At 35.2% G+C, this 24,981-nt stretch overlaps 1 protein-coding gene across 8 annotated transcripts in view; it reads right to left on the reverse strand.

Annotated features, from left to right (window-relative positions):
* Positions 1–24,981, reverse strand: part of ASCC3 (activating signal cointegrator 1 complex subunit 3) — a 384,990-nt gene that overhangs the window by 208,436 nt on the left and 151,573 nt on the right. For all 8 annotated transcript variants that reach the window (XM_003897951.5, XM_017958157.2, XM_017958154.3 and 5 more), the window contains 2 exons: positions 8,353–8,517; positions 832–1,008 (listed from right to left, as the gene is read on the reverse strand). In XM_003897951.5, coding sequence (XP_003898000.3) covers positions 832–1,008; positions 8,353–8,517 — 342 coding nt within the window. The remainder of the gene's footprint in view (positions 1–831; positions 1,009–8,352; positions 8,518–24,981) is intronic.

Raw genomic sequence — 24,981 nt, forward strand, 5'->3', positions numbered from 1 at the left:
ACTGTTGTATTATAGTAACAGTCACTTTGGATATTTTTAGGTGAATATTTTACTTATAATAGTGTAAGGTAAAAATGGCTCTATTTTACTAATAAAATTGTTTTTAGACAAGAAGTGACTGTAATACATTAAAGACTAAGGTTGACATAGTAACGTATGATTCTATCTTGTTCTCTTTTAGTAAAAATCTCAAAAGGCCTGTAAATATTTTCCTAAAACTATTTCTTCTACACAAAAAACAGGTGTTGTTGAATAGCTTGATAAATGTTTAAATTTTAAGCGATGTTTCCCTTATTATAAAATAAGTCTATAATAAGCACCCTAATAGTGTGAATAATATAGGTAGTACTAATTTTAAAATTAGATAAGCTTTTTAAAGCATAGAATTTTAGAAATGCCACTTATATCTATAATAATTAAGGTAATTATAGAACATTATAAGTTAAACGGAACACCTTCCTTGATGGTTGCTACTATGAAATTATTTTTCAATTTTATATGAGGTACTATTATTTCTATTAAATGCTTGTTTAATTAGAGTTTTTATTATTTCACAATGCTCTTCAATCATTTCACTTCAAAATAACTTTTTAAAACTTTTAACAACTGAAAATATGTAACACACATTGAAAACAGCAATGCAAACTATGACAAGCTACTTTCTGTAGGAGGACTTACTCTACTACAAATAGTTGAGGAAATATGCTGGAAATATGCTGGAATGTTATGTCAAAAGACTGAAATGGTCTTTTGGAGTCTCTAACCCCAAACAAGTATTCAATAATAAGTCAACAAAAATATTTTTAGATAAGAATTAAAATGAGTATTTACCTTATTTGTACATTTAATCCCCAAAAATGTCTGTCCAAGAGGTACTGGTCGAAAACGCCCATCAAAGAAGAAAAGTCCAATGTATGGATTAACATGTAAAAATGTGGCAACGTCGAGGTAGTTAGGTAAAGTTGCAGACAGTCCAAGAATCCTTATCATACTCTGTGTGGATTCAACCTATATGGATTATTTTAATTAAATGTGGGTTATTTAAATTATTTTAACCAAAAAAATTATCATTTATCCTATTAATAGGACTTCTAAAAGCTCTAGACAGAGACGAGTGTAGAGGTCAATTGACGGTCCTATCATGTAAGACTGTCTAGCCCATAATTCACAAGCTTGATTTAACAGATACATAATAAAATTCCATACCCACTATAATTAAAAATACACATGAGGGGTGAGTGTGTTGGCTCACACCTGTAATCCCAGCACTTTGGGAGGCAAGGTGGGCAGCTTGCTTGAGCCCAGGAGTTTGCGACAAGCCTGGGCAACATGGCAAAACCCCATCTCTACCAAAAAAAAAAAAAGTAACTGGTGTGGTGGCACACATTTGTAGTCCCAGCTACTCAGGAGGCTGAGGTGGGAGGATCACTGGAGCCCATATGATCGTGTCACTGCGCTCCAACATGGGTGACACAGTAAAATTTTGTTTCAAAAATAAATAAATGAATAAAAATAAAAATGCAATGGGAATTAAGAACTTTGTGACAACTAAATATATTTTTAGGTCACAAAAAACTTAGTAAATTCCAAAAACTGAAAATCAGATAGGCTATATTATCTGATTATGATGGAACATACCTAAAAAGATAAAAACAAGCGATGGCCAAAAACTTGCACTCATTTGGTAATTAAAATATATCAGTATGATTTTCTGAGTAAGCTGTTAATAATTTTGCTCAGTCTAGGAGATTCAATGGGTATAAGCAAAGTAGTCCAATGTGAATAATACTTTCAGAGTCATCCATCCATCAACACTGGGTTAGGATCTAATCTGCAGGCACTAGGGATGCAGTACTGAATAAGACATAGATCCACACATGCAGAGACTATTTGCAGAAACATAACAAGGGAGGGATAAAAAAAGTAGAGATGGGTAAAAATTAAAGTAACAAAACATATACAGTATCTTTTTATAAATTTGTTTTCACTAAAGAAATCTTACAGATATTGGCAAAACCCCAAACCAAATCCCATCAAAAGCAAGGAACCCTAAGTAAGGGGAAATAATCGCCAGACCTATTTTTAAAGAAACCTCCTTCACAACATATAGTAATTAGAATGACTAATTATCTCACAGTTCTATGTAGTACTAGTGGTGATTTGGAAGGAAATGAAAGTGATATTTGGTTTTAAAATCATCACGTAAAACACAAGAGTTACAGAATATATTTTTAAGGTTGTTTGATGTTAAAGACACAATACTCTGGCAAACACTAGACATTTTCTGCTAAAAATCTATTTTAAAACAACCATATTTTTAAATCTAAAAGTATAATTATAATATAGTTATTTAATATAGTTAAATCTATGTGAGAAACACTTTATTTGAAATACAAAAAATCTGGAATGTTATGTCTAAGCCAAACCTTGAAGTCTATACACTATACCTATTTACCTTAAAAGTATTAATTATTGACAATTACAAAAAGTTAAAAATTTACAGCTTTTCCCCTATCATTAGCTCAAGATTAGACAGTATATTTCTGTGATGTTTTCCTTCACATAAAATTTAGTTCTGATAAAATCTCCCTACTTACTAAAAGTAGATTAAGATAATTATTAGTTCATGTTGTTAAATAAAATAGATTTAAGATTTCTTATACTTTCATCTTTTCCAAATTTCTCCCAATCATGCCAAGTGTGTTAAGAATTTAGTCCCTAACATCACCATGGAAGTTCAGAACCTGAACAAAATCTACATTGCCTTCCAATAGCTTCCGAAGGCGCTTCTACATTAGTTACAAATGTTGAAGTGTGATGTGATGTGCCATCTACTGGGAACATTTGGTAAACACAAGGAACTTTGTAATATTTCAAAATAACTATGAGCATTGTACTAATACTTTAAAATATGAAAAGATTCACACAAACAAATCTGTCAAGGAAGCTGAATTCTAGTGAGTCATTTAGATGAAGAAGAATTCACTATAGTAAGTTGTGAAATTATAAGGAAGATCATCATAAGCGTTAAAAATATGTTAAAAAAAAAAGGGAGTGCAAAGAAAACACAGAAAAGGTGTAATTCATTCTGATTCAGGAACTAGGAAACACAGCATAGAAGTGGCATTTGATGGATTCAAAAGAACAGTAAATTTTCAATAGATGGATGGGTGGAGTTACAAAAAAAGAAGGCATTATATAATTTGGCATTTACAATCCTTATCTCACAACCAACAACACATTCTGCCTCAAGTTAGATTAGTTTCGTTTTTGAAAGAGGGTCAATGGTATTTAAAAGGAAGTAGGGAAAAGATCAAATAGTTTTGTGTTACTGGAACCTTTGGTAGCTGATAAAGATGTAGAAGTTAAAATTAGACAGAAGGGCTTTAATAGCTTTTAATGTCCAGCTAAACAATTTGACCATTTTTCTTAAGATAACAAACAGCAAGTCAGCAAAGGTTTATGGGCAAAGCGGTACAAAACTATGTAATTGGAATTTGATTATAATATACAGATGACAATGTGAAGATGAAATTATTATACATCTATAATATATATGATATACACTTATATCATATATTGTTATACTATATATTTATATAATATATTGCATATAGTACATAATAAACTGATAATATATAGTTTGATATAGTATATAACATTCATGGATTTTATAGAGAAACTATACTATTTACAATTTATATTTTAAATAAAAATTATACATTTATAAACAATTTACAAAATTATTTGTAAACTTTCTAAGGTTATAATGCCTGCTTAAAAATATTATGATATATAACGTTATATCTATGTGTCTTTGTACATACATACAGAAAGGATTAGCACTAAGACTACAATCTGTTTTCTTTTTCTACTGGGGATGCACAGGAGAGAAAGATGTACTGTAACAGTAAAATCCTTTGTAAACATGAATGACAGACCTCTTGGAAAATATACTAATGATATTTACTTGGCCTCTAATGTTCTATAGTTACAGAAAGTCCTTATCTTTGCTGGATGGACATGGTCTCTGTAGGTGGCTCGCTGCAAATAAATGTGGTGTATGGATTGTTATAGCGTGGCTCCTTGAAAAACATCACTAAGTTAAGTATCAGGGCATAAAATCAAAACATTTCATAATCAAACTAGCTCTCCTTTGTGTAAATCATGCCCTGCATGCTTCTTTTATGAGACCTCATGTATAACATGTGGGCCAGAGCACACGCCCTGTAGGAAAAATGGACCTGGAGAATAGAGATGGTAGTTTCAGACTTCTCCATACTTCATCCGTGTCTGATAACGACCTGCATTTAAAAATTGCTCTTAAAATGGATTTTAGCTAAAAGCTGTTTTTTATAAATTGGCTTTGAAATTTTCAACCCTTTGTGTTTTCTGTATGTGTGTACATACACACATATTTTTAATTTATGTGGTAAAAAGTAAACAAGTCCCAAATACTTCTACAATTCCATTTCTACAGAAGAAACCACTTTTTAATTAGGTCCTACTTGTCAAATTTTGTTTTTGTTGCAATTGCCATCTCCCACTTTTTAGTTTAATTAGGTCCCACCTGTCAATTTTTGGTTTTGTTACAGTTGCTTTTAGGGACTTAGCTAAAAATTTCTTGCCAAGGCCAATGTCAAGAATGGTGTTTCCTAGATTTTCTTGTAGGATTTTTACAGTTTGAGGTCTTACATTTAAATCTTTAATCCATCTTGAGTTAATTTTTGTATATAGGGAAAGGTAAAGGTCCACTTACATTATTCTGCATATGGCTAACCAGTTACCTCAGCATTATTTATTAAATAGGGAGTCCTTTCCTCACTGCTTATTTTTGTCGGCATTGTTGAGGATCAGATGGTTGTAGGTATGTGGCTTTATTTCTGAGTTTTCTATTCTGTTCCATTGGTCTGTTTGTCTGTTTTTGTACCAGTACCATGATGCTTTGGTTACTGTAGCTTTATAGTATAGTTTGAAGGTGGGTAGTGTGATGTCTCTTTTATAGTACTTTTTGCTTAGGATTGCTTTGGCTATTTGGCCTCTTTTTTTGGTTCTATATTAATTTTAGAATAGTTTTTCCTAATTCTATGAAGAATGACATCCAAACTTCAGCATCATGCAATATACCCATGTAACAAACTTGCACATGTACCCCTGTATCTAAAATAAAAGTTGAAATTGAAAAAGAAAGAAAAGAAACCACTCTTCAACTTGTTGCCTATCTTTTCATGTATGTGCACCCAATTCTACACCAGCCTAAAATCTAAGTGTAAGCAAGAACTTTGTTTTGTTTATCTATAGCATTTAGAACTATGTAGCTGGTACATGTGTAGGTGCTTAATAAATGTTCATTACCTGAATGAATGAATGAATGAATAAAAACATAAATATACTGCAAGTTTTTCTTACACAAATGGGATTGTGCTATACATACAGAACAGCTTGCTTTTTCAGTGAATAATATAACATCTTTTAAGCCCAGTTCACATAAATAAATGTGGAATGTATAGATTGTTATGGTATAGCTCCCTGAATATAAATAAGAGCACAGAGTTCATTCTCACTTTTTTAAAAGGCGGCAAAGCAGCATTTTATTGCATAAATATACTATAATTCATTAAACAATTTCTTCTATTATTGAATATTCAAGGTATTACCGAAATATTTTGTATTTTAAAAAGAGCTTCAATGAATACTGGTATTACTATATCTTTATAAATTTGTGCTATTATTTCCACAGTTAGATATACAGAAGTGAAAACATAGCATTGATTTTGCTGGATGCTTTCAAATTCCATTCTGTTTTTATTTTTGTTAATGTGATAGAACAGAAATGTCTCATACTTATTCATATTCTTTTTAAGCATCTTTTAAATATTTCTCAATAATTTTTTCTACTGTAAAATGCTCCTTCCAATTAAGATTATTTTTCTTATTAATTTATAGAAACCTATTAAATATAAATGATATTAAAAAGTTGTTTTCTGTGTTGCAAATAATTTGTTATTTGGTCTCACATTTAAAATTTTAGGGGTATGTTTTACTGATCAGAATTTTAAAATAGTTATGTATCCAAATGTGACACAGGTTTCCTTCATAACTTCTCCAGTTTTGCATATTGCATAGAACTCCCCCAACAAGATTTAAAAAAAAAAAAAAAAAACTCTCCTATGTTTTCTTCATTGAACTGGGAGCTTTGTTTGAAACAAATCATTAATCCATCTAGAATTTTATGGTGAATGTATAAAATAAAAAACAAACACTTTCAAACTTTTAAAAAATACATTATGTCACTTATTGTACCTACTTCTTTACATTTCCACTTGAATCTGAATCAGAGGTATTTAGAATAAAATATAAAGAATTGATATCTAATTAGATATTGGGATGGAAGAAAGTATTAAGGAAGAGGGAAAATTTGACTATGACTCATAGGGTTTTGGCTTCGGAATCAAGTAGATTATGATACCATATCTAGGTATATAGGGAAGATGACAAGAGTTCTTACATGTTTATGGGCAAAAGATGTCTATGGGATATCAGAGTCAAAATATACAACTGGGTTATATATATATACACACACACACACACGCGCATACACATCATACACATATCATATGTACATAATTTAGGTAAGATGGGTAGAGAAGTGGTTTTCCCTAGAGTAAATATTTAGAATACAGAGAGAAGATGGCAAGTGACAGAGTCTTAGAGAACATAAACAATAAACATTTCCAGACTGAGAACAGGGAAGAAGCAAGGAAGGCTGAGAAACAGTAGCTACAAAAACCAACCAACAAACCAAAAAACACAAGTGAAAGTAACCAGGACAGGGTGGTATCACAGAGTCAAAGGGCAAAGAGTTTCAAGATTGAGGAAACAATCAGTAGTACTAATCATCAAAAACGAGTAGAATCAAAAGTTAAAAAAAAAAAATAGGTTTGAAAACTATCTTTCAGTAACTGGTGATCTTGGTAAAAACATTTTATTACCTATGTTTGAGCAATGACCAGACTGCAGTGGTTTAGTCAAAAGGGAAACTGAATCGAGATTAATACTTCCAGACACTAGGTGGTGGTGAGGGATAGGCTTAAGGAAATTTTTTAGTAAAGACAGAAGGGACTTTGCAATCCTTTTAAGCCAAAAAGACAGTGCCCACTGAGAAAGAACTTAAAAGACACAGGAGAAAGAAAAGGGGTAGCTTATAGAGTGAAAGAAATGGGGTCCAAGGCAAGGGGAGAAAGGACCTCTGAGAAACGAATAAGGGGTGGAATGAAGGGTATGCTTCATTCCACCCCTTATTCTGGGCATTTTCCTGTTTAGGGAGAGGGAGGAAAAGGAATGGAAATTGAGAGAGTTCAAGAACGAGGGACTCTATTTCCCTTTCAGTACAAAACACTGTTGTATAAGAATAAGGCATGACAGGGTGATGAAGAGTGAAAAAGGGAACTGGTGAAGCTTGAAAAGGGTCACATTAGGGACACAGAAAAAAAGCTGCTTAGAAGTTACAAGGTAATCCCAAGGATCCATGTGAATGTAGTCTAGGAATGTCTACTCTAAATCACAGTCTATGAAGGTATACTGATGCCAGTCAGCATCTCTAGCAATCTTTCCCACTGGTAATCAGCAATCTGGCTGGAAGTACAGACATGGCTCAATTGAGTCACTGTTGTAATTTTGTCAGGTGCTCAGGGGATAAGTAAGTAAAGTTATTAAGAAGATAAGTAATTAGTCATGGAGTCTCAGCTATTTCGGAAGAAAATAAAGGCAAGAGAATATAAATACAAGACAATAAATGAGGAGTCAAGAAACTAGAGTTCTTGATTAGGTCAAAAAATAAGTGTTCATCTACTTTCTATATATGTACAATCTATAAGAAAACATCAGTTAAAAACTCATGAATATTATAAGATATCCTGTCTTTTCATTTAATGAAAAGAATGGTTGACAGAAAATATCTTAAGACTCTTGGCATTAGGAATTTACCAATTTTGGTTTGGACTATTTATGAATAGCCAATGAGGTCTAAAACTATGGACAACAGGCACATTCCCCCTTTTAAAAATATGAAGATTATGTCAACAGTAGATTTAGCTTTGTAACACAGGTCTACAATGAAAGTTTCCTTACATTTGTTCTGTTTAATTAAAGAGACTGCAATAAAATACAATTTGGAATAAAAAAAGATAGGGGACTTTTATTATGAAAATAAAATAGCTAAAGTTTTCTCCATACTAGAATTATGTTAATTCCCATGAACAATGCATATTAATATTTCCTTAGAATGCTACATTTTAAGTTGAAAAACATATTTATCCCTTCAAAATAAGCTTATAAATAACTTCCTCTTACCTGCCGTAAAGTACGGGCAACTATGCTTTCTAATACTGGTCCTCTATCTTCATGCAGCAAATGAACTTCATCAAGAATAAGGAGCTTTACAATCTGGGAAAGAGCTACATCTCCAACACTCTTTCTTGTCACTACATCCCATTTTTCCGGTGTGGTCACAAGCATCTATAAGATAAGACAAATTTTAAAAGAGGAAAAGTTACATAGGTTATTTAAAATTGAACTGTGATATTCAGAAAGAAATATTTTGGCCACCTCTATATAAATCAAATAAAAAGTGTTTAGAATAGCCTAGAATTATATCTAATTTACTATAGACAACAGTCATTTCAAGACGAACTCGCTTTAAGCTGTGATATTAGGCAGTTTAAGCTCACTGAAGGTCATTTGCCAGTGAATTGTAGGGCAAAGTATACAAAATACATACTTTTTTTTTTAAAAAAAGTATCTTACAATGAAAAAAAAAAAGAACACTATTTTTTAAAGTAGCATATACTGATAATGGTCTTTATTTGAAAAGGGACTAAAAAATGATGAAAGCATTAAAAGGAAAGAAAGAAAAATCAACAATTCACTCTACTGATAATCTAACTTTGGATAATGACAGATTAAAAATAACCCGAGATATAGTATCATAAATATACCCAGAGATCACTTACTAACAGTGCTTTTCACTGAAAAACATGCCCATGTATTGTAAAACAAAAAGACACCATAATTCTCCTAAACTTTAAATTAATGGCACATTAAAATATAAAACTAGCTAGTTATTAGTAAATATTAGGAGAGGTACAAAGTAGATTATTAAATTACAATAATGTGTAATTTAACAATTACAAAGCTATCTACCTCACCACCAACTTAGAATAGTATGCCAGCCCTTTCTTATTAATTTGCAGAGAAAAAATGTGGTAACAAATTATAAAATCAAAACTTTCAGATATCAGAAAGTATTCCTAATTTGAAAATCCCAAATCCAAATGCTCCAGTGAATATTTTCTTGGAGCATCATGTCAGCACTCAGAAAGTTCTAGATCTTGAAGCATTTTGGATTTCAGATTTTCAAATTAGAGATGCTCAACCTATACCACCAAATCTTAAAAATCCTTTCTAGTATTTTGTTTTCTATGCTTTAATTTCAGCACAGTAAGAAGTGGCTTCATTTATAATACTATTTTACTACTTCAGTTCCATGAACTAAAATGACTAGAAAATAAAGTGTCATATTTGCTTAACGAATTGGAACTCATGCAAGACATTTCCATCTGCTCTTGCATTAGGGCCTGGGTTAACTGTCAATATTTTTACTGTCAACTTAAATTTCTCTCAGTACATGTACTTAATCCCTCGGCAGTATAAAAATCAGTATTCTAAACTGTTCCAACTTTAGACTGTCCACTGGGAAAATGGCATAGTTGAGATGTTTATAAACCACCATTATGCCAAACATTTGGTATATTTAATTTTTAAATCTCATTAATTTCACAGCAAAACCAAAGGACCTAAGACTTGCCAGAACCAATTCATCTTAAACATTATTATTAAAAACTTTCCTTACAGCTGTATATAGTAAAGTTACACTATTTCATTTTCTACAATTGTTTAATGACTACTCCATTATTGTTTATCCTAGGTAAAGTGTATTCCTCCTTGAGAAGGGGACGAGAAGAGAAAAACACAGTAAAAATTTTAATCTGAACTTTTAATGATTAGTTGCATAATCTACTAATTGAATACTATAGCAAGCCCTATATCAAACACACCAGAGAGTAGTGCTTCACTGAATGATGAACATCTTGCCCAAATCCACGTATTCATAGACTTGTCCCAAACGGAATTTTTTGAATTTTGAACTAAAGAATTATGGGAGAGATCATAAAACCTCTCGTGAAATAATGCCTCCGAGATAAATGAGTTTGTGCATTTTACATTTGGTTCTTTTTCCCCCCACAAATTACTAGATTGAATTAATCTAATGCTCCTTAAGAAACAGAAAATGCAAAGATTCAATAGGTTGAAGGAACTTTTACTGTGTCAGCCAGGCAGCAATTACAGGCAGATGACCAGCTACAGTGTTAGACCCCAGAGCTATGGAGCTATGGATCTGAACTTTCTGTTCTGGGTATGTAACAACAACAACAACAACAACAACAACAACAACAACAGCAACAAAAAGGGTCTAAATATATTTTATTCATATTTTTACTCTACAAGTAGTTATTAGAGGCAAAGATTAAAAATGATTAATGTTATTAACATGGCTTCACAAAGAACTGAGCCAGAATGAAGAGAAAGAAATCAAACTAGTGGTTTGGAGGGGGAGGGGGGAACAGACAGAAAAGTGGCAGTAGGGATCATTCCAAGGAGAAAAAAATTTTTCTATACCTTCTTAAGAGTGTGGCTTACACATGTGCCAAAACAGTGTATCTCTTCTATTTGACTGTAAGTCAAAGAAAGTCTAAAAATAAATTTTTCTTTCCTAAACATAAACATCTGCAAACAAAACATTATTCTCTATGTGTCAAAAGTAACAATCAAATTGTCTAACTAGACATAACAAATGCAATATGTGAGCTTGGGAACAAACATTAAGCTGCACATATAAATGTTACTATAGTATATAACTATGCTATAGTGCTTAATATTCAGTAAACACAGGAGCCAAAAAATTAATTGAAAATAATGAATATATTTTTTTTCATATTTAATAAAAAAACACAAGAAAGAAGGGGGGAATGATAGAGTGACAGACAGACAGTCAGACAGAAGTGACATCACTATACAACTACCATAAAAGTTAGAATGAATGATAGAAAATACCAGAGGATATGTTTACAGAGGATGTGGAGCAACTAGAACTCTCCTAAACTGACGGTGGAATATAAACTTACACAACCACTTTGAAAAACTGCTTGGTAACATCTAGTAAAGCTGAAATATGCATGCGTTGTGACCCAGAAATTCCATTTCCTAATATACTATATACCCAACAGAAACACACATATATGTGCACCCAAAGACATGTATAAGAATTTTTATTGCCATATATATTATAAATATTATATTATAAATACTCCAAAATCAAAAACAAACCAAATGTCTATCAACAATAACATGGAAAAATAATAAGTAATATATTTATACAGTGGAATAAAATACATACTGAACAATAAAAATAAGTAAACTACTAAACTATATGCAACAGCATGGAAAAAAAATTCATATTAAGTATAATCACTTTTCACCTTCTCCTTTCCCACTCTCTCCTTTGCCAAGAAGTCTCTTCCCAAAAACGAAAGCATCCATAGCTGGGGATGGCCTATGATAAATCTCATATTCCATGTTTATGGGGCACATGTTAGCACTTAGGGAAGAAAGCGCACTTGATGATAGCATGAATACGTCAGAAATAGTCATGCCAATTCAACCTCATTTTCACTTCGGATAAAGTCAACAAGAAGGTAGTGAAGAGAAAGCACCAGACACAGTATATACAGAGTTTTCTGTATATACTGAAACTTTTGACAAAGCTTGCCCATGATATCTTTATGACTAAGACAAATCAGGAAGGCCAATAATACAACTATGGGTTTCTGAACAATCTCACTGAAAGACTGGTACTTGAACAAGAGCAAAAAGTTAATCAAAACCAAAATAGTCATTATTTTAGAATGAAGGAGCTAGTGTGAGGGGGTAAATAAGACAGGGAGAGGACTAGAGAAATTAAGAGGAAGAGAAAGAAATAAGGAGGGAGAGAGAATGTGTGTGTAAACAGAGAAAGAAGGCAGAGAGAATGTGTGTGTGAACAGAGAAGACATTTTATGGAAACGTTGCAACTTCTTGAACAAACTTGTAGAAGAAGATCTTGAACAAAGATCTGTCAGAGCAAATGTGTACTGGAAGCTATGCTTCAATTTTTCTTTAGTGAAAAAAAACTAGCTAGGCAATGAAGCACCTAATCCTTAAAACCTTCCAATTTTAATTGTTTCATTATACATAAAATGGAGTCCTAAGGTTTTTTTTTTTATTATTATTATTCAGAATACATATCTGGCTTAAGACACAAACATGTTTGTGATGCATAAAAGTAGTCTGTTGTATGTTTAACTCATCTTATTATAGCTAATGTGAAGTTATGCAAGTCATACTGATATATCGAATTTTAAATAATTTGTCATTTTGACTATTGGAACAATTTGTTTCTTTGAAGCACATGGCTAAAACGTAGATTTAAAATTTTGAATCAAAAGGAATACACAAATTTTAAAGATAAGAGTATACTTTCTTGTGTTTATAACATTTAAAACTGATTTTGAAATTTTTAGTACGTAGACTGTAGTAAACTGGGAACAAACGGTAAAATTACATATGTGACTTTTTAAAAACCAGAATGATAAAATATCAAAACATAGCCACTAAAATCCAACAGTACATTATATATCATCAAATCTCAGGAGCCACTGATTCCAGCTATACCATATTTTATTGTCACTAAGAAGGTGAAAAAATACCACTGGGCTGTGTGCAGTGGCTCACACCTGTAATCCCAGCACTTTGGGAGGCCAAAGTGGGAAGATGACTTGAGGCTAGGAGTTTGACACCAGCCTGTGCAGTATAGTGAGACCTCGCCTCTAGAAAAATAAAAAAATAAAAATTAACTGGATGTGGTTGCACACGCCTGTAGTCCTACAAGGGGTTGAAGTGGGAGGATCACTTGAGCCCAGGAGTTTCGGACTGCACTGAGCTGTGATCATGCCACTGCACTCCAGCCTGGGAGACAGGGCAAGACTCCATCTCTGAAAACAAAACAAAACAAGACAAAACAAATGCCACTACCAAGTATACTTTCAAAATGTATCTTACAATTGATAAAATATGGTACATTTAGTTAAAAAATGTTAGGAATCTGTTAACTAAGCTAAAGAGCAACCTTCAAGAATGCTTGCCTAGCACATCTTCTGTGGTGAAAATAGCCTGGAATTGCTACAAATCACATTCTAACATGATAGGTGTAGACCAGGCAACAGCTTGCAAGATTTAAGAAATACTGTCTTCCTCTCTAAAATACATAATCACATACTCAGTCAACCAATAAGCTTATAAATTATATGAATGTTTTAATTTAAAGATTAAATCTAAAATGTCACATGGTTTACATTCCATAAACATACATATAATTAGTTATACTAACCTCTGATATACAAATGTCAGTTCTGATTGATGGCAACGGTCCCCATAATGGAATCTGACAGCTTGCAGATTATACCTGCCCCTTGGGACTCTACAACAAATCAGTTAGTTCCAACCACTTCCTCTTCAACATTTTTTATGTTCCCTGCTCTCCCATCAATTCACATGCACGAATGCACAGTCACACACATAAAGCATAGTTTCAAATATCGAGTTATAGTTATGTCAAGGATGGTGGCTTTCAATTACAAAATAAAAATGTATTCAAATACAAAAGTATTCTCACAGCTTACTGTTTGTTGAAAAGTACAATATAATAAAGCTAAAGCACGAAGAGTGTCACCTGAAATGTATCTCGGTATTTTCATGTTAGGAAAAATAAATGATACTATTTTTAGCTAAAATTTCAAATTGACACTTACAAAAAAACAAAGTATAATTCAATAAGAAATTCTAAAGCTTCTGAAGGAACAGAGCAGGAAATGCCGAGAATCGGGGAGAGAAGTTCTCCTATTCAAAACTGAACATGTAAAAGAATTCTTTTTCTTTTTCTTTTTTTTTTTTTGGGACGGAGTCTTTGCTCTGTCACCCAGGCTGGAGTGCAGTGGTGCAACTCGGCTCACTACAAGCTCCGCCTCCCGGGTTCACGCCATTCTCCTGCCTCAGCCTCCCGAGTAGCTGGGACTACAGGTGCCCACCACCTCGCCCGGCTAGTTTTTTGTACTTTTTTTTTTTTTAGTAGAGACAGGGTTTCACCATGTTAGCCAGGATGGTCTCGATCTCCTGACCTCATGATCCGCCCGTCTCGGCCTCCCAAAGTGCTAGGATTACAGGCGTGAGCCACCGCGCCCGGCCAAAAGAATTCTTTCTAGATTATGTGTGTTTACAACTGAAATACAATTCTTTTTGCAGTTCATTCTCTTTGCAGTTCTTTTTGTTAAGACATTTTTCATCAATGCCAGAATATACATACTGAAGTCTAGCCTCATTAGCATAAGCTTGTAAAAAAAGGGACACAATACTTTGTTACCCTGAAACCTTAACTAATTACATATAATTGAGAAAAACACAAAGTTGTTTATATTTCTGTTTATAGAAACCATAAAGCCCTTGTTCATCACTCTAACTGCTTACCTGTAATACTCCAGGATTTCACTCTATTAACATCTCATAGAGCAGGCGTCTGCTACAACTTAGAATGCCTCTTCACGCTCATAAAGACAGTTTGTTGTTCACATGTGACTAATTTGTGGTAGCAACCTGTCCTGCAGTGAGGCCTAATCGTTAACAATTGAGATACTCACAGAGAACAGGTTTCCTTCATTTATTGTAAAGTTGTGTTTTTCAAATTGGACTGGTTTGTGTGCTTTGAAAGCAAAACCAAACCAAACCAAAACAAAACACAACTTTGAACGTTTGAGAGTCACTACCTCTTACCTGCCACATTTGTAAAGCCCAGTTTGAGGATCAATCTCTTACATAAAAAAAAAAAAAAAAAAAAATACTTTAAAATGTCATACTGCAGGTTGGGTGTGGTGGCTTACACCTGTAGTCCCAGCACTTTGGGAGGCTGAGGCAGGCAGATAACCAGAGGTCAGGAGTTCGAGAACAGCCTGACCAACATGGCGAAACCCCATCTCTACTAAAAATACAAAAATTAGGCAGGCATGGTGGTGGGCGCCTGTAATCCCAACTACTTGGGACGGAGAGTCAGGAAAATTGCTTGAACCCGGGAGGCGGAGATTGCAGTGAGTGGAGATCGCGCCACTGCACTCCAGCCTGGACCACAGAGCGAGACTCCATCTCAAAAAAAAAAAAAAAAGTCGTATTGCAATACAACACTACTACACCTTAAATGTGATGAACTAAATAAATGTATTATGCAGTTCTCCACAAAAAAGACTCAAAATAATAAAAAATTTATCTCTTCAAAGTAACTCCAGACAGTCAATATTAACAGATTACATTTATTCAAGAATAAGTAGTCAAAAGTTTGTTTGGGCTATACTTTTGGGAAAGGAAGACAGAGGAAAGGGGAATCTAAAACCCTATCAACAAATTACAGTATGATAAAGGCTACTGAAAATGACCATAATTAAGAAATAAATGTTTTTGTAGTTCCCTATTGTTCACCCATTTCTATTATTTAAACCATTTCTTTTTTAATTGGAAAAAAGAACAACGAACATGGGTACATCTATGAATTTCACCATAATTTGTTTATCCAAGAAGAGTTTCCTGATGGAAATTTGTGACTAACTCACTCATTCAATGTCCTTAGATGTGTGTCTATCTATGGTTAGAATACAAAGATAACTAGAAATCATACTTTGAGAAAATACAGCAAAACAGAGGAGAAATGTGGTCCAAACTCACACAATGTTATGAAATGCAATGGTCATCTATGTGGCACAGCTGTTCCAATTCGAGTAGCCGCCACTGCCACAACCTATACCTCAAGGTCCACATTACTAATATAGCACTAATATGAATGTAGTGTAGAGCCAAGTGAAATTATACATTTTCTGTATTTTCCCCTCCATTTCCTTCCATTTCCTAGAATCTAACTAACAACACTGGAAAACTAACTAACAACATTAGAAAAAAGATCAAGGAACAATGATTTGTTATTGGTTTTGAAGTGGCTTAACAGAAGTTCACATACACTAAAAATAGGGTTTAGTAAAGTGATAAAGGAGAAAAGCAAATATGACCAAAGTATACATAATATGTGATTATATATAAAACCTTGCCCTAAGCTTTTGACACTATATTGAGAAAGCAAAACTGGCACATAGCTTCAAATAGAGACAAAACAGAACCTCAATAAAAATGTTATTCTGGCATCAAACTTTAAGAGCATTTCTTCTACAGAACACTATTCTGGAGACTGAATGACACAGTACGTTCACTCAGTACCATCTTGCTAGTGAAATTTGTTCCCCAATGTGGCACTATTGGGAGGTGAGGTCTGTTGAGTGGTGTTTGGGTCATGGGGTCAGATCCCTTACGAATAAATTAATGCCCTCCTTTGGGGGTGACTGGATTTTCGCTCTATTAGTTCCCAGAAGGACTGGCAGTCAAAAAGCGTCTGGAACCTACCCACCAAGCAACCCCTGCAGTGGCACTTACGTAAGGAAGAGATCCAGTTTCAGTTTTCTGCATGTGGCTAGTGAGTTATCCTAGCACTATTTATTAAATGGGGAATCCTTTCCCCGTTGCTTGCTTTTGTCTGGTTTTTGAAGATCAGCTGGTTGTAGGAACACAGTCTTATTTCTGAGTTCTCTGTTCTGTTCCATTGCTCTATGTCTCTGTTCTTGTATCAGTACCATGCTGTATTGGTTGCTGTAGCTTTGCCGTATAGTTTGAAGTCAGGTAGCATGATGCCTCCAGCTTTGTTTTTTCTCTTTTGGACTCTCTTGGCTATTTGGGCTTCTTTTTGTTCCATATGAATTTTAAAATAGCTTTTATTTCTAATTCTGTGAAGTATGTCAATGCTAGCAATTTTTGCACATTGATTTTTTATCCTGAGATACTGCTAAAGTTGCTTACCACTTTAAGAAGCTTTTGGAATGACACAATGGGGTTTACTAGATAAAGGATCATGTCATGTGCAAACAAAGATAATTTCACTTCCTCTCTTCCTATACGAATACCCTTTATTTCATTCTCTTGCCTGATTGCCCTGGTGAAAACTTCCAATAATATGCTGAATAGGAGAAGTGAGAGAGGGAATCCTTGTCTTGTGCTGGGTTTCAAGGAGAATGCTTCCAGGTTTTGCCAATTCAGTATGACATCAGCCATGGGTTTGTCATATATAGCTCTTATTATTTTGAGGTACATTCCTTCAATACATAGTTTATTGAGAAATTTTAATAGTAGCAATGTTGAATTTTATCAAAGGCTTTTCTGCATCTATTGAGATATTCATGTGGTTTTTGTCTTCAGATTGATTTATACAATGAATCACATTTATTCATTTGCATATATTGAACCAGCCTTGCATCCTGATATGAAGCCAACTTGATTATAATCGATAAGCTTTTTGTTGTGCTGCTGGGTACAGTTAGCCAGTATTTTATTGAGGACTTTTGCATTGAAGTTCATCAAGGACATTGGCCTCAGGTTTTGTTTTTTTTTGTTGGATTTTCCAGGTTTTGGCATCAGGATGATGCTGGCCTCACAGAATGAGTTAGGGAGGAGTCCTTCTTTTTCAATTTTTTGAAATAGTTTCAGTAGAAATGGCATCAGCTCTTTGTAATTCTGGTAAAATTCAGTTGTGAATCCATCTGGTCCTGGGCTTTTTTTGGCTGGTAGGCTATGTATTACCACCTCTATTTCAGAACTCACTATTGGTCTATTCAGGGATTCAATTTCTTCCTGGTTCAGTTTTGGGAGGGTATATGTATCCAAGAACTTATCCGTTTCTTCTAGATTTTGTAGTTTATGTGCATAGAATGCTAGTTTATAGTATTCTCTGGTGGTTGGTTGTATTTCTGTGGGGTCAGTGGTGATATACCCCTTATCATTTCTGTTTGTGTTTGATTCTTCTCTCCTTCCTTCTTTATTAATCTAGCTAGTGGTTTAATGATTTTTTTATTTAAAAAAAACAGCTCCTGGATTCATTGATTTTTTGAAGGGTTATTCATGTCTCTATATCCTTCAGTCAGCTCCGATCTTGGTTATCTCATTTTCTGCTAGCTTTGGGGGTTGTCTGCTCTTGGTTCTCTCGTTCTTTTAGTTGACATGTTAGATTGTTAATCTGAGGTGTTTCTAACTTTCTGATGTGAGAATTTAGCACTACAAATTTCCCTCTTAATACTGCTTTCACTGTGTCCCAGAGATTCTGGTACACTGTCTCTTTGTTTTCAAAATTTTGAAAGAACTTCTTGATTTCCGCCTTAATTTCATTATTTAACTAAGATTCATTCAGGATCAGGTTGTTTAATTTCCATGTAGTTGTGTGATTTTGACTGAATTTCTTAATCTTGAGTCTAATTTGATTGCACTGTGGTCTGAAAGACTGTTGATTATTATTTCAGTTTTTACACACTTTCTGAGGAGTGTTTTACTTCCGATTATGTGATCAATTTTAGAGTAAATGCCATGCAGCAATGAGAGAAATGTATATTCTGTTGATTTTTGGGTGGAGAGTTCTGTAGATATCTATCTGCTCCAATTGATCCAAACCTGGGTGCGGGTCATGAATATCTCTGTTAATTTTCAGTCTCAGTGGCCTAAAATTGTCAGTGAGATTTTAAAGTCTCCCGCTATTACTGTGTGTGAATCTAAGTCTCTCTGTAGGTTTCTAACAACTTGCTTTATGAATCTGGGTGCTCCTGTATTGGACACATATATTTAGGTTAGTCAGCTCTTCTGGTTAAACTGCACCCTTTATCATTATGTAATACCCTTGTCTTCTTTTTTTATCTTTGTTGGTTTAAAATCTGCATTGTCAGAAACTAGGATGGCAACCCCTGCTTTTTTTCTGTGTTCCATTTGCTTGGTAAGTACTCCTTTATATTGAGTTTATGTATGTCTTTGCCTGTGACACGGGTCTCTTCAAAACAGCAGACTGATGGATCTTGGCTCTTTGTCCAGCTTGCCATTCTGTGTCTTTTAATTGGGGTTTTTAGTCCATTTACATGTAACATTAATATTGTTATACATTAATTTGATCCTGTCATCATGATATTGGCTAGTTATATGGTTGCTTCACAGTGTCATTGCTCAGTTTAACTCAATGTGTTTTTGTAGGACTGGTAATAGTTTTTCCTTTCCAAATTTACTGCTTCCTTCAGGAGCTCTTGCAAGGCAGGCCTGGTAGTGATGAATTCCCTCAGCATTTGCTTCTCTTTCTCCTTTGCTTACGAAGCTTAGTTTGGCCAGATAGGAAATTCTGGGTTGGAAATTCTTTTGTTTAATAATGTTGCATATTGGCACACAATCTCTTCCAGCTCGTAGGTTTTCCACTAAGAGGTCTGCTGTTAGTCTGATGGGCTTCCCTTTGTAGTTGACCTGGCCTTTCTCTCTGGCTGCCCTTAATATTTTTTCTTTCATTTCAGCCTTGGAGAATCTGATGATCATGAGCCTTGGGATTGATCTTCTCATGGATTATCTTTAAGTAGAGTTCTCTGCATTTCCAGAATTTGAATGTTGGCCTGTCTTCTTAGGCTGGGGAAGTTCTCCTGGATGATATCCTGAAGTGTGTTTTCCAACTTGGTTCCATTCTCCCCATCTCTTTTAGGTACCCCAATCAGTCATAGGTTCAGCTTCTACCTAATCAAATATTTCTTGGAGCCTTTGATCATTTATTTTCATTCTTTTTTTCTCTATTCTTTTCTGCCTGTCTTATTTCAGAAAGATAGTCTTCAAGATCTGAGATGATTTTCTCTGCTTGGTCTATTCTGCTACTGATACTTGTGATTGCATTGTGAAGTTCCTGTAGTGTTATTCAGCTCCACGAGGTTGGTTATGTTTATCTCTAAATTGGCTATTTCGGCTGTCAGCTCTTGTACTGTTTTATCTGGATACTTAGCTTCTTTGCACTAGGCTACAACATGTTCCTTTAGCTCAGTGAAGTTTGTTATTACCCACCTTCTGAAGCCTACTTCTGTTAATTCAGCCATCTCAGTCTCAAACCAGTTCTATGTCCTTGCTGGAGAGGTGCTATGGTCATTTGGATAAGAGGCACTGGCTTTTAGAGTTTTTGGCATTTTTGTGTTGCTTCTTTCTCATCTTTGCGGGCTTATCTAGCTCCAATCTTTGAGGTTGCTGAGCTTTGATTGGGGTTTTTGTGGGGTCCTTTTGTCAATGTTGATATTGCTGTTTTCTGTTTGTTTGTTTTTCTCTTAACAGTCAAGCCACTCTTCTGTAGGACTGCTGTGATTTGCTGGAGGTCTGCTCAGTTTTTCTCATACCTGGAGGTATCACCAGCAGTGAAGGCTATGAAACAGCAAAGATGGCAGCCTGCTTCTTCCTTTAGAAGCTCCATCCCAGGGGGTACTGACCTGTTGTTGGCCTGAATGTGCCTATAGGAGGTGGCTGAAGACCTCTGTTGGGAGGTCTCACCCAGTCAGGAGGAATAGAATTTGGCATTCATTCAGAGATGCATTCTGACTGCCTTTTGGTTTAGCAGGTGTGCTGCATTAGGGGGTACCCTTCCTCATTTGGACCGTTTGGACTCTCCAAAGGCACTTGACTGGAACGGCTGAATTGACTGAACCAAGAAATGGCAGCTGCCCCTAACTGCAGGAGCTCCATCCTAGGGACAGATCAGAGCCCTGACCGTATAACACTGGCTGGAGCAGCTGAAGCCCCTACAGGGAGGTACTGCCCAGTGAGGATGAACATATCCAAGTCCTGTTTAAAGAAGCAGTCTGGGCACAGTCTGGCAAAGGAGCTGTGCTGCTTTGGAGGGGACCTTTCTTCATCTAGACCATTTGGGCTCTCCAAAGCCAGCAGGCTAGAGTGGCTGAGTTGGCCAAACTGCAGAGATGGGAGCCTCCATCTTCCCCATCACAGAAACTCCATCCTGTTTCAGGCAGACTTGAGCCTGTTGCCACTGGCTGGCTGGAATTCCAAGCCAGTGGGTCTTATCTTGTCAGGTGTGGTGGAAGTGAGGCCTGCAGAACAATGCTGCTTGGCTTTCTGGATTCAGCCCCGTACCTAGGGGAATGTACAGGTGGACCTCTCTCGCCTTGCCAGGGATCTCGAGGCCATAGTATGCAAAAGTCCTGGGTCTCTGTGTGTGCCTGAGTGGCTGCTCTGCCAAGACTCTACACAGCTCTGTGTATCAGACCCAAGGCTCTGGTAGAGTGGGTTCATGAGGAGATCTCCTGATCCACAGGTTGCAAAGATCTGTGGGAGAAATATGGTTTCCCAGGTGGGGTCACACAATAACTCACTTCTTCCCTTGGCTGGGGGTGGGGAGTCCTTTGGCTCCGTGCCACTCTTGGGTGGGCCATCATCCCACCCTGCTTTTCTGCATTATCCATGGGTTGAGTTGTTTGCCTAATCAGTCGCAATGTGAGAACCTGGATATTTCAGTGGAAGGTGCTGTTATCACGTGCCCCTTTCATTCCTCTCCATGATTGCCACAGACTGCAGCTGCTTCTAATTGGCCCTCTTCGTTTTCAGCCATAAGCTGATTCTTGACTTACAGATTTTTATAATGCTCCTGTCTCGTGACTTCCCTATCCCCTTCAATCCTCAGTCTCCTCCCTCACCCCCGGCCTCTCCTATCAAAACAGGCTACCATTTACTCCCTTATCTCCCATAAGGCAACAGCTGAGGTCTCCTGGTTTATGTCCTCCAAAGCAAGAAAGCAGAGTGGGTGGTCCTATTAACATGGTTTTCATTCTATATTTGTATAAATAGTAATGTATTAACATCCTTAAATCTATATTCTTAGAGCCATGCCTCATTTGTCAATATACTATATATCTGATAGATTATGGTTTAATGAAAACACATTCAATATCTTTCAGTCATGCATTTATCAAATATTTATTATACACCTACTAGTACAAATCCCACAGTTCCCTACAACATAAGATGAAAAGATAATAGTACCTACATATCATTGGATTATAATGAATATGAGACACATTAATACTCACAAATCTTTAGAATAATGCCTGACAGATAGGGATCAATTGTGTTTTCTAACATCAGCATCATTACTATCATGCAGGGTTTTTAAACTATTTTAAAAACTGTATCTATGCTTAAGTAGCTTATTAAACACTGCCTGTTAAACGATTAACATACTGAACTGATATATGAAAAAGATACACAGTACTTTATCAAGCTATATAAAGGACTTTACCCTGAATGTTCTTACTTATCCTTAGCAGAAGCTCAAACCTTCAGCAAATCCAGAAGCTGAAACAAATCCTTTTATACTGATAAAATCTACATTGTGTATTATTTTACTTTCCCTTAGTTATTTCATATTTTATCAAGTAGCTTAAATTTATTTTATTTTATTTTTAGCTCTTTATACCAAATAGAACACTGGGAAGGAGAAGAGAGGAGTGGGGGCAAGGATTACTGATTATTATAGGTAGGCTATAAAACTCAACTATATTTTCCAGAGCTAAGTACAATCAACATAGCAACAACAATTTCTGTGCCTAAATATGTAATATAAACAACCAAGGTCTAGAAGTCAAACTGGTTTCTAATTTTCTATGAATGACTATAGGTAACTTGATAACAAAGGATAACATCAAAATTAACTTTTATAATGATAAATTATGAAACGACAAACTAATAAAAATACTATTTCCAGTTACTAATTTGAATGTGTTAAAATCCTGGAGTCGTACAGGGTCATTTTGCAAGCTTCAATGTTTTATTCAGGAGGCATGTCCAATTTTCAACTTACAGAGTTTTTATTAGCTATTATACACTGTTTTCTGGTATGCACTTTTAGCTAATCATATACACTCTTGATTTTTCCAATGGAAAAAACTTGGAAATGCTATAAACAAACTCCCAAGGAAGAGTTAAATAAATATCAAATATTCATATGATGCAGAGAGTACTCTGCAAGACCCTAGGAAGCTAGAAGCAGAGAATTCTCACTGTATGTTTGAGAATCGTGTCAAAATTGGTTCAAGAATCAGGAAAGCATGACGTTTGTAAACATTCCCTTAAGCTAAAGCCAACAGACTGTAAGCTTAACTTCTATTAAAGGGGAGTGGAGTAACTTAGCAACAATTGGCTTTTTTCTGAACTATGGCAGGACCTTTTGTGAACAAGCAACTGTGTGTCTCATAATGAAAGTAAATGTGGGCCGGGTGTGGTGGCTCATGCCAGTAATCCCAGCACTTTGGGAGGCTGAGGCGGGCGGATCACAAGGTCAGGATTAGAGACCAACCTGACCATGGTGAAAACCCATCTCTACTAAAAATACAAAAATTAGCTGGGCGTGGTGGTGTGTGCCTGTAATTCCAGCTACTCAGGAGGCTGAGGCAGTAGAATCGCTTCAACCTGGGATAGAGAGGTTGCAGTGAGACAAGATCGCACCATTGCACTCCAGCCTGGGTGACAGAGCGAGACTCCATCTCAAAAAAGAAAAAAAATTAGCCAGGCGTGGTGGTGGGTGCCTGTAATGCCAGCTACTAGGGAGGCTGAGGCAGATAATTGCTTGAACCCAGAAGGCAGAGGTTGCAGTGAGCCGAAATTGCATCACAGCACTCCAGCCTGGGTGACAGAGTGAGACTTGGTCTCAAAACAAAACAAAACAAAAAAACAAAAAAACTCAACAAGAAGAAGAACAAGAAAATGTGGATGCATGCACATACACTGCCTCTCCTCCTGTTCTGTATTGCCATCATGCTTTCTGTAAGCATATGTTTGCACTGTTGGAAGGGACTTTCTGTGATAATTGTAATGTTCTGTGTATCTGCATTATCCAAGTTGGCAGCCACTGGTAACTACTGAACAGTTGAAATCAGGCTAACTGCAAATGAGGAAAATAATTTTAAATTTTATTTAATTTTAATTTTAACAGTCATTTATGGCTAGTGGCTACTGTATTGAGCAGCACTGCTCTATTTCCTAGTTTAATAAATGAGGGATACGTGGCAGGTTTCCGTGTCTTGTCTTTTCCTATCAATCAGTAACCTTTTAGTCTTTTCCCATCAATCAGTAACCCACTTTGTCAATGTCATTAAATTCCTTTTAGATATGTATCTATTGACATAGATAGGTCATGGTATATTTTTAAATAATAAAAAAGCAGGATATAAAGCAGCTTATTTGTATAGCTTTATTAAAAGATAGCTAACACTTACTGAAAACTTATTGTGTGCCAAGAACTATTCCAAACACTTCACATGTATAAAATCAGTTAACTTTCAAGTAAAATCATCAATCCAACTTTTAACAGAACAATTTTTAAAATAAGGAAACTAAAACACATAGAATTTGAGTAACCTGACCAAAGACCTAAGTGGCTGAGGTAGGGTTTCAATCCCAGTGATCTACTCCATAGACTATTTTGCTTACGCCGCACTGCCTCTAATTAAATAGATTAATCTAACCTATCTTAGAACAAGTTAAATAGTATACGTACTTACAATAACTTGTGCCTACATATGTTAGTTTTGTCTCTTAATTTTTCTGTTAAAAAGAATATGCATTGAAATGAGATGGAAAACAAAACGAAAAGTGTTTAAAAAATTAAATACTTTAGAAGGATCAATATCCTAAGAGTTGTGGGTAATTTTTTCCTACTTTCTAAAACTTGAGATTCCTTTCACTCACTTAAGGTTGTACTACCATTAATGCAATGTTTTCTGGGAGTTCAAGTTTTGCAAATGAATTAGTAATAGCTAGAAGCCTCACTATTTGCACTTTTATAGCATTCTTTGCTGTACAGTTACAAGGTAAAATTAAATAGTAATAGGTGGAAAAAGTTATCAAAAA

Source organism: Papio anubis, chromosome 6 (genome assembly GCF_008728515.1).
Source record: "Papio anubis isolate 15944 chromosome 6, Panubis1.0, whole genome shotgun sequence".
NCBI classification, from domain to species: domain Eukaryota; kingdom Metazoa; phylum Chordata; class Mammalia; order Primates; family Cercopithecidae; genus Papio; species Papio anubis.